We start from the raw sequence: 10,778 nt of genomic DNA, 5'->3' as shown, positions 1-10,778 counted from the left end.
CAGCACCCACTGTGTCCCAAACATTGGCTGGGTACTGGGACACTAAGTGCCCTTGAACTCCTCCTGGGGGAAGCCCTCTTTTTCCCCTTCTCTTTCTCTCTTTTCTGACATTTAAAAATCTGCCGAGAAAGACGCAGATTCACCAGGAGAAAGGAACTCAGAGCAGACATTGGTTTTTCCAACAGAAGCAAAGCAGACCTGAGGTAGATGCCAGGAAGGAGGCCTGCCAGAAAGGTATGGCAGAACCTGGTTTTGCCACTGTCTGGGCTGGTCACTTGGATGTCACTCGGACGCTCGGGACCTCACTTTTCCCACCTATAAAATGAGGGTTGGGATAAATGATTCCTAAAACACCTTTGAACCTTAAGGAGACTTTCCATGTCTGACACTGCATATCCTAAGGAAGCCACACGTGGTGCGATCATTACACACACACACACACACACACACACACACACACACGTCTCAGTCTCTCGTCCTGATTGTGTATTTAAAGTTCTCCCGTGATGCCAGGCATGCCGGTGCCCATATAGCAAGATTTCTTTCCTTTGGGGTAGGATTTGTTCTTGCACTCCTTTTGCACGGGGTACTGCAGTGTAATCCGCTGCCTTTACAAAGCGCAGGCTACTGGAAGAAATCTCATTCACAGATGTAAGCTCTCCTCTCCGTTGCAGAGAGGGTTAAGTGACCCGAGACAATACCACCAAGCCCACTCCAGTGAAATGCCTAAAATGTCCCAAGGGCACGTTGTGCTTTTCTGGCAAGATGTCAGTGCCGGCTTCTTAGTTAGGGCTAGGCACCCCAGAGCCCCCCTTTCCACGTCCCCGGCTGCAGAGTTCCCCCTGCCCAGAAGGCCGGCCGTGCACCATTGCAGCTCTGCGGTCACTTGGGGTGCGGGTGCCCAGCAGGCAGAGACCCCCTTCTCTGCTCTCCCAGACCTATGCAGGAGAGCGCTGCCCTCTAGCGACCAAAATGGGAGATGCAGCGCGGCCTGAGCCTCAGAGAGCGCTGAGGCTGCTGGTACCTGCGAAGGCTGAGGTTGTGGCCGGTGCTTGCCGAGAGCGCCTGTGGCGGGGAAAGACCCGAGCTCTCCCGGTGCATGGGCTCTGGGACGGTTTGTGATTTCCCTTTTAGGGCCAGGATGGATTGAGAAAAACACGGGTAGATAAATAAACAAGATGTATGACGGTAAGTGATAGACAAACCGAAAGTAGGTGGATGACAGATGATAGATGACTCGATGCCCCTTTGCCAGAACTTTCTACATGCCAGACACAGGCTAAAGGCTTTCTCCCATTATTTCATTTGCGTCTTTCTGGATTCTTAGGAATGACTAACTCCCTCTTGCTCTTATTTGCCAAGTGAGAGAACTGAGGCCTTACCCAGGTAAATAACTTGCACCTTGGCAATCTTTCGCAGAGCTAGGAAGCGGCGGAGTGGGTCTCAATCTACAGCCCCAGACCCCACGGTTGTCTCTTGGCTCTCTCCTTGCCAAAAGCATGTGCGCCCCCAAGTCCCAGGTGGCCAGTGTACCGCGTCCCTTGCGTCTCCCTCGCCACTACAGTCCTGGCACGCTGACAACACACCCGTCCTGCACCCCCTCTCACTCATCAAACACCCCCAGGACATCCTAGGCATCGCGCTTGAGGCAGAATGTCCTCGACTTGGAAGCCCGCCTAGGGAGCAAAGACGGGTCTCCTCCCGCGAGGGCTGAAGCGTTTCTAGGAGGAACGCTGTTCGCGTCCACGCTTGGCAAGGGGTCTCACTAACGTGCAAGGGGAAACTCAGTCCCAAGATTTTAAGATTCCCGATAAGTTTCGATCTCCCCCCCCCCCTTTAACCCTTAACTGAGGGCCTACGATGTACCGGACGCTGTTTGACGCGGCAGCAGGGAACTGGGAGCCCGATGCGGGCGGAAAGACCGGTGGATAAATGACATTCGGGACGGCCTTACTTGGCACGTCCCGCGACCACCCACCGCCCCAGGAGGAGGCGGAGAAAGCGCAGGTTCACTAGCCCGAAGGGTCTCCAGCACATTACAGAAATTTAAGTCCATCCACCTGCCCCTCCTAACGCCTCCACCTTGGCTATCTCCCTGGAGTCCGCACCCCCAGGGAGTGCAATTTCAGTGACCTCACTGAGGGGGGAAGGGGGGATACTTGATGTCATCCTACTCTCACCCCACATGTCCTAACTGCCTCGGTGTGTCACCCAGACGCTAGCTGAGCCACCCTGCGCCCCCCATCCCCGGCCCGCGCACGGGTGATGGGACGGACCCCTCCCACGAGGGCGTCGGCGCGGGGCTGGCGTAGGGCCTGCGTCAGCTGCAGCCCGCTGGCGATTGGGGCGCGCTCGCCTCCTTGGCTTGGGGGCTAATTATAAAGTGGCTCCGGCAGCCAGCAGCCCCGGGACAGCGAGGCCAGTCGAGGCAGGCGCTCTGAGCCCTGCAAACGCAGAGGACCGCGACGGTGAGGCCCCTGCCTGCCCGCGCACCCGGTCGCTTCGACCCGACGCCCGCCCGGCTCACACCTGCCTTCTTCTCTCCCTTCCAGAGCAGTGCTTGGGACCCGATGTCTCCGACCAGCCTGCGCCATCCGATCGCCGTCAACGTGAGTGAAGTTGTCCGAATCGCGCCTTTGCTGTGTGCGTTTGGGGCCGTCCGCCTGCTCGGTTGTTTTTTGTTTGGTTGGTTGGTTGGTTGTTTTTTTTTTTTTAAGTTTTTCCCCCCTCCGGCGTTTCATTCATTGCATGGGGTACCCCAACTTTCTTCTGGTCTCTGTTTGTGACCCGGATGAAAGCCTTCCCCCCCGCAAGGCTCCCGTTCTCTCTTGCATTTGGTCTTCGCATTCGGGTATTCTCTCCAGAATCCTTCTGAGGCAGTGGAAGTCCAGAAAGAGAGCCGAGCTCCCGGGCATCCCCGTGTTCGGGGTGGCAGTGTCAACCTGGAAACCGCGAGGCGATCTGCCTCTGGGCTTCCAAGAGCGGCGTCGGCCGGGCGGACAGGGGCTCAGGAAAGAGCATCCCTGGGACTTCTTGCTCAAAACCCCCAGCTGGGACTGTCCCAGCGAGAGGTCCCTCGGAGGGACCCGCTTTGCGGCCAGCACACTCGGAGTTCACGTCCCTTTCTCCCTGCAGCCCATGGCGCCGTTCCTGAGACTCTGCACTTGGCTGCTGGCGCTCGGCCCGGGGCTCCTGGCGACCGTGAGGGCGGAATGCAGCCAGGACTGCGCGACGTGCAGCTACCGCCTGGCGCGCCCGACCGACATCAACCCCCTGGTGAGTGCAGCCGCGGTGGGTGGGCTGGTAGCGGAGTCAGTCCGCACACAGCCCGGCCTGAGGCCGCAGGGCGCACTGTCTGGACTAACATCGATCCCGCCGCCGCCGCGGCGACGATCTCTGGTGACGCAAGTGTCCCGCTGTTCCCCGAACGCCGACGAAAGTCCCGCTCTGGCTCTCAGCTTGGGGACCCGCGACCATCTAGGGACGAGTGAGGGCGGCAGTATTGCCGCACAAACCAAGTTCGTTTTAACCCTGGGAACGCAGGAGCCCGGAGATATGCTCTCTTTGGCATCTTGGAGAGCACTAGGTTGTCGCCTCACCTGTCCCAAGGAAGACGCTCTATCACCCCAGTTCCTAACATATCCCACCAAGGACCCCTTCCACACAATCCTTCCTCCCATCTTTCCTGCAAATAATGTCATTTTTTTATTAGTGACATTTCGTTATCTTTCTTTGGATTTCATTTCTCTAGCCCTTTCATCCTCAGATCCTTCAAGCCCTTCCCCTCACCTTTGGATAGGAGAGAGCAAAGGATTGGGATCCGGAGGAAGGGGGAGGGGGGAGGAGCAGTAGACGGGAGAGAAAGAGATCAGCACCTCTTACAGGCAAGTGACACTGGAATTCAACTTCTGTCTTATCTTGGATGTACTTTTGTAATAGTAACTAAGACAACAATTTAATTTGGCTACGAAATAGGCACAGGAGAGGTGGCCAGGTCCAAAGAGGTGACAACAGTGAAAAGATAAGCTACATGACCTGAGATGGGGGTGGGAGGAGGAAAAGCTGAGAACAAAAAGAATACTCATTCAGATCAGAGTCCTGCTCTTGAATCACCCCTGAAACAGAATCAGAATCTCTGAATTTGGGACCCCAGAAAGTTTCATTTTAACTCACTCCTCCAACAATTCCTTTGCACTGTCTTCTCAATTTGTTGAAATTGTGTGATGACTTAAAAGGGTCAATGGAAAATAATGTATTAATCCAGGGAGTTAAGCTCCTCATTTGAGCCTTTGAAGAAATTTTGTGATGTAGATGCATAAAATGGGGATGAAAATTAAGGAAAGAATTCCACAAAAGCCAAAGCATACATCCCAGGTTAAATGTTTGCTTGTTTCATTTGAGTTACCTGATCTAACTTCATTCCATTTGTGCAGGTACTAACATGGCCCTAAAGAGAAGACACACAGTAGGGTTTTATATTTAAAGTATGGTGATGAAATGTTGCAACTTAAATAGGGGTAACAATCCCCCTTCATGTATCTTTTGTCTTTCTGATTTGTTTAGCTGACTGTCTTTTTATTGGGGCTTACATGTAGGGTTGTTATTTTCTCTATGACTAAAGGCTTTGTTAATGACTATGTTGCTGGTATTATAGCAGTTCTGGAATTTCAGCTCTGATGCAGAAGACATGAGAAATGAGGCCGCCTAACTCAAACTATGTAGAATGAATGTAACGAATATTGACCTCTACCACCTGAAAGACACCTGTGCTTAGTTCTCTGGTGGATGAAAAGCTAAGCAGGCATGCCATGATTGGTGTTCAAATTGAATTTGCTCTCTGATATGATCTTGACCACAGAACACAGAGTGTGATAAATACTATCAAAAAATGCATAGACTTATACAGGAGCTTATAAGTTAACTTGACTTGTTTAGTTTTATTCTGGTTATTTGCCATTATTTCTTTTTGAAGGATCCCAACATTAAAAAGCCTCCTGGTAATAGTACACAAAATATTCAATGGTAATTTTTGGCAAGGAAATCATTTACATTTCATTTTAGAATGTAAATGTTATTGACACCTGAAGATCTCACATTTTTAACAATGTTTTTATTTCTTAGATATCAAGAATAACATGGGATCATTTTAACTGCATCACTGCATCATCTTTAGATGTTTATACATGCATACATTTAATTTTCTTAGACACAAAGCGTAAATAATTATTAAGAGCTGATTAAAATACCCTAAGGAGTATTGTTGTGCTCATAAATTGCTTTCTTGCATTGGGAAAATATTATGTGTGTATCTTATATAAATTAATATACCAATATATTTTTAAATATTAAGAAAGGACCTCATTTTTCTAAATCAAGTGTCTGTAACCTGCGTTCTATAAGTATACTTCAAGTGGCTATCAAAAGCCTGAAATGTCCATAAATATTATATAAATTTTATAAATACTCATGTAATATTAGTTCTCTTTTTGTCATACCCAAGTGATCTGTCAAATAGAAGAGAATCTTAACAAGATTATTAGAACATATAGCCTAAATTCTACAATGATTAGAATTTGTTATATAATAAAAAGAAGAAGCTATATACAGATCATTTCTTATTTCCATTTTGTCAAATAATATGATTTCCATTGGGAAAAATTAAAAACTTTTTGTACACCAATAACTAAATGTTAAGAAACGAATAATATGTGAACATTTGCATATGATAATTTCATATCAGAGCTCATCATTACAAACATTTGGTTCAAGGTGATTAAATCTGTTTTAATCTGTTTTCAATCAAAGGAAGGAGAAAAGCATCTCTCTATTCAGCAAATCAGTACGTCATAATCCAAATAATTCACAGGACTTAAACTGAGTTTTAGAATGTCTTTCTTTTCCAATTTACTTTGAAATTGTTGTTTTTCTTTAAAGAATGGAAGTGTTTGCAAGAATACTCGATGCCATTCCAGGTAGAATAGTGACATAAGAAAGTAAACAAACCTTATATTATTAATATTGACTGTATCAGTAAGACAAGAAGATAAAAGGGATCTGGGGATGATATCCCTAATTAGGTAAAGAGAAATTTCTCCCTCTTGGGTAGAAAAGGTTCAAACAAAATGCGATCAACAGTGGAAAATTATCCAGTGAAATTAGATTGCGCCTGCAGCCAAACTAGGTTAAAACTAGGTGGGAAAAGTCTTTTACAATATTGAAATGGCACAGCAGATGCAATCTGTTAAAATTCAAAGAAAAAAATCCTAACTTGATTCAATTAATTACCCACAGTGATTCCGTTGTCCTTTGATTTGTCTGTTCCTTATATTGAAAAGTTGTCCTAAGAAAAGGGCAATTACTTTATTATATGAGACTTTCCATATCACAGCACACATACTGTGGTTCACAAAAACGTGCTTACCTAATGAAATCAGAAAAGCCTCTTGCTCTCACTAAATGGAATTCTTTTCCAGGCTTGCACCCTGGAATGTGAAGGGAAGCTGCCCGCTCTCAAAACCTGGGAAACCTGCAAGGAGCTCCTGCAGCTGTCCAAGCTGGAGCTTCCCCAGGAGGGCGCCGCCGCCCTCAGAGAGAGCAGCAAGCCCGAGGAGAACCACGTGCTGGCCAAAAAGTACGGGGGCTTCATGAAAAGGTATGGCGGCTTCATGAAGAAGATGGACGAGCTTTATCCTCAGGAGCAGGAAGAAGAGGCCAATGGAGGGGAAATCCTGGCCAAGAGATACGGGGGCTTCATGAAGAAGGACGCGGAGGAGGAGGACGCCCTGGCCAACTCCTCAGACCTGCTCAAAGAGCTGCTGGGAACCGGGGAGAACCGAGAGAGCGGCCCCCACTCAGAGTTTGGTGAGGATGAAGAAGTGAGCAAGAGATACGGGGGCTTCATGAGAGCCTTAAAGAGGAGCCCGCAACTGGAAGAAGACGCCAAAGAGCTTCAGAAGCGTTACGGGGGCTTCATGAGGAGAGTCGGTCGCCCCGAGTGGTGGATGGACTACCAGAAGAGGTACGGGGGCTTCCTCAAGCGCTTTGCCGACTCTCTGCCCTCTGAAGAAGAAGGGGAAAGCTACTCCAAAGAAGTTCCTGAGATGGAGAAAAGATATGGAGGATTTATGAGATTTTAACCCCTTGGCAGCCAGCGGCCCCAGGCCCCAGCAAGCCTTCCTCTCCCCCTCCCCTCCACCCCGCCCTGCCCCAGGTCAATAGTGTCTTATTATCCGCATTGCTTGCATTGTAGAGTTGCCTTTATTGTCTGGATAACTAACTATACAACCTGAAGGTGCTCCCTTCAGGTTCTGTGTTCGCTTGACAGTGTTTATGCTCAGTATCGGTCTATTGCAGCTGTGTCGTTTTCATGCTACAATCGCTGTCGTTCCCTTGTCCTTTATTTTTAACAAAACCCCAATAAATGCTTAATTGTAAATAGAGACAATAAACCCATTACCCCAGCTGCATGACATTCTTGTAAGTTTCTTCTTCTCCGAGGCCCTCGCCGACTTTCCTGTTCCCACGGTCAGTCCTAAGTTGAAGATACTGACGCCTCTGCTCTGGGCCGAGTCGTCGCTGGCATCCTTGACTTCCAACAGCTGAGGCTGCAAAAGCATCTTTCATTTCATTCCTTATAAGTCCTAGATGAGTGAACACTTGGAGCAAAGTGCAGTGTATTTCCACTCTTCTTTCTGGAAATCAGATACAGGAAGAAAAACTAAAGCCTCATAAAGAAACTCTATGCCCTCATACAGAAGGAAATCTGTACTTACACCCAGAGGTACATGTCTGTTTTCTTCAGCAAAGTATTTTACAAGTTAGTAAGAAACGAAAGATAATTTAGCCCCATTTCACAAATGCAGATGAAGCCCAGAGAGGTTAAATTGCTGAACCAAGGTTGCCCAGCAGTTGAAGGATAGAAATAGAATGAAGACCCCAAACTTCTTCTTGTTCCTGAGCAATGTCCTTTATACTCCCACCCCAGTCTCTCACTCAGATCACTAGCAAGAGTTAGAAGAACTTGGGACCGTATCTCGTTCACTAGTGTATATCCTTACACCACCATGAATGGTGGGTTCTCCAGTATCTGACAAACAGACATATGAGTGAATAAAAGAATGAAGGAATTTGCTGATCAGATTACTGGAAAAGATATTATAGATGTTTTAGAAAGAAATTATCACACAAAGACACTTATGGCTACTTCATATTAATTAAACCACTTGGGGCAACATTCAGGAACAACAACCAAAAAAGTAACATGTCCTCCTTTTTCTAATAGAAACCACCTGCAGCTAAACTCCCATCCACTAGGTCATTTCTCCAGAACCCTCCACTATTCTCTCTTTTGGTGTGCTTCCCCCCAAATTCAGAGTTTAGCAACTCAGAAAAATAGAGGAAGGGTCTTTGTCCTGCAGTCCAGCAGTGTGCAAGCCTGTGTGTTCCATTCTGATGAGGCAGCTCCTCTGTCCTGGGCAATCTGTCCCACTAAGTCCAGCCCTACTGAGGTTCCCGGGACACCAAACATGGCTGTGCACTATTAGAAGACTCTTCTCCTCCTGATCTGTGCAAGAGGTATTAGTCAGTACCCCTCAGAGCCACACCACAGACTATCTTCCTGATCCCTGGAAAACTAACTTTTTCTTCCAGGTGAGAGCCTTCTCCTTTTGACCTAGACTTGGGAGTAATGGAAGTGTTTGAAGCAAATCAGGAGAAAGGTGATAAAGAGCAGCTGGCTCTAGGAAACCAGTGTCATGACTCTAGGAAACCAGTGTCGTGAACAATAAGGAGTGGAAGGCTGTAGCACTCTGGAGGTACTAGGTCTCCACTCAGCCTTAGCCAATTGTTTCCCTGGGAAATGCCAGGACCATATAGCCAAGCTTTTCCAAAGAAACCTAAAACCCAAATTTTTGAAGTAATAGCCCAAGTTTTTAATTTGGGTCATTAATTCCATTTAAAACAGTGTGGACCAAATAAAACCCATCTGCAGGTCAGATTGGAGAAACATGGGGCTAGTCTTTTGAGGAAAAAAAAGTCATTTAATTCTTTCCCCTAGATCAAAGGATTCCCAAAGCTTGGAAACAGGAATCCAACCTACGTGCTAGAGATGGCAAGAGTAAAATGTCCTTCTCCCTCCGTGGCAAGAAAATAACATAGTTATTGTAATCATACAATGTGTATCCATACATATAAACACCTCATACAATAGGGTTTGAGAAAAATCACAATTTTCACAATCAGATGAACACAGTATTTTTCAAACAAAGAACAGTTCTTTAAGTAGGAGCCCCTTCTTTTGCATTTTGGGGTAGCTGTGTAGATCAGACAAAAACTCTCCGAGTAGTTAACAGACCTGTCACCTCTTTTGCCACCTGTTACCTTGGCTAAGGGGCCAGCAATGCCTGGGGCGGGACGGTATGACTCACTCTTGTATTTCTTCCCTCTCCTCATGCCTAGTGGAATATGAAGAATCTAGAGCATGTGCTACAAATGGTTAGGGAGGAAGAGAACAGAGAAGAAGGAGGGGAAACAGGAAAAGAAGAAAGAAAGAGGAAAAGCTGGTCAGCCGGGAGGACACCTTCTCTCTGGCTGCCTATGGGGCTGCCTGCTCCAGCATGAAAGATCAAATGAAGCTGAGAGCCTCACAGTAAGTATCACAGTTGTCCAGGAAATAGGACTCGAGGGGTGCTCTACAGGTCTTCTTGTGTACCCAAATATCTCTCACATTGTCTGGTCTGCTGTCTGAAATCCATCATTAGAAGTTTGTGCTTTAACCCTTAAAGGCTTTGATTTTCAAGAATGTCCTAATTAAGGATGCCTGGGTGGCTCAGCTGGTTAAGCATCTGCCTTCGGCTGAGGTTCCTTGCTCAGTGAGGAGTCTGCTTCTCCCTCTCCCTCAGCCTGCTGCTTCCCTTGCTTGCATTCGCTCTCTCTCTCTGCCAAATAAATAAAGATCTTTAAAAAAAAAATGTACTAATTAGATTCCCAGCAGCCTCTGCCTGAGTCATGAGGGATGTGTTTTAAATGCAGAGAACTGTGGATGGTGAACTAATAACTCGGAAAACTGTGACTGTCGACTTCAATGTGCGCTCAGCACAGGTGTTCAGGGGTCCGGAAACATGGGAGGGACTAGGGTTAGAACTAGCGTAGGACGAGGATTTAGGGCTAGCTAGCCTGATTGCACCTGGAATTCAAGTGGCGAAACTCTCCAAGCCCTTAGCGTGAAGGGGCACACTCCCTGCAGAGGGCGCTGCTGCTCCATCGTCACCTTTCCTAGCACTCAGCTTTCCCTCCCTCCTCCGCCCCACCCCACTCCCCTGCACCTCCCTCTGCTCACTCCAGGGGCACCAGTTCCACCTGAAGCCTAGTCCTGGTCTGGGTTCCTTCTGAGAGTTGATAGCTCTAGGAACTCTGTGCATCAACTCTGACCCAGGCTGCCTAGGTGGAAATTCCAGCTAGCTGTGTGATCTGAAGCTCTTTCCTCATTAGGTGGTTGGGATAACTCCCAGTTCTTATATAGAAATATTGGGCTTTTCCCTACCCCACCCTGCCTCATCCTGGGCTTCTCAGGAATAAGGTGCTCTGTCAGAACTGTCGGGGATGGGGAACTCTCTGTGAGCTTTGGTCTGAGGACAGCCTGAGAAAACCCAACAACAGTATTTTCTCTTCTGAGGTTTGTGTCTCACGGAGCAGGAAGGATTGCAGTGGCCCTTAATACTCATCTTCACTTTCTCAATCTTCTACTACAAACATGGAAAACCTGTGTAATGAGAAAGTTA

General features: G+C 47.6%; 1 protein-coding gene across 1 annotated transcript; it reads left to right on the top strand.

Annotated features, from left to right (window-relative positions):
• Positions 1-2,071: 2,071 nt before the first annotated feature.
• PENK (proenkephalin) lies at positions 2,072-7,469 on the top strand. Its single transcript, XM_032316652.1, has 4 exons — positions 2,072-2,468; positions 2,553-2,609; positions 3,136-3,276; positions 6,474-7,469. Exons 2-4 carry the CDS (start codon positions 2,571-2,573, stop codon positions 7,134-7,136), a joined length of 843 nt encoding a protein of 280 aa, XP_032172543.1. The 5' UTR covers positions 2,072-2,468; positions 2,553-2,570; the 3' UTR covers positions 7,137-7,469.
• The last annotated feature ends 3,309 nt before the right edge of the window (positions 7,470-10,778 follow it).

The sequence above is a fragment of the Mustela erminea genome, chromosome 16 (assembly GCF_009829155.1).
Source record: "Mustela erminea isolate mMusErm1 chromosome 16, mMusErm1.Pri, whole genome shotgun sequence".
Classification (NCBI taxonomy): domain Eukaryota; kingdom Metazoa; phylum Chordata; class Mammalia; order Carnivora; family Mustelidae; genus Mustela; species Mustela erminea.
This window is presented reverse-complemented; position numbering and strand designations above follow the sequence as displayed.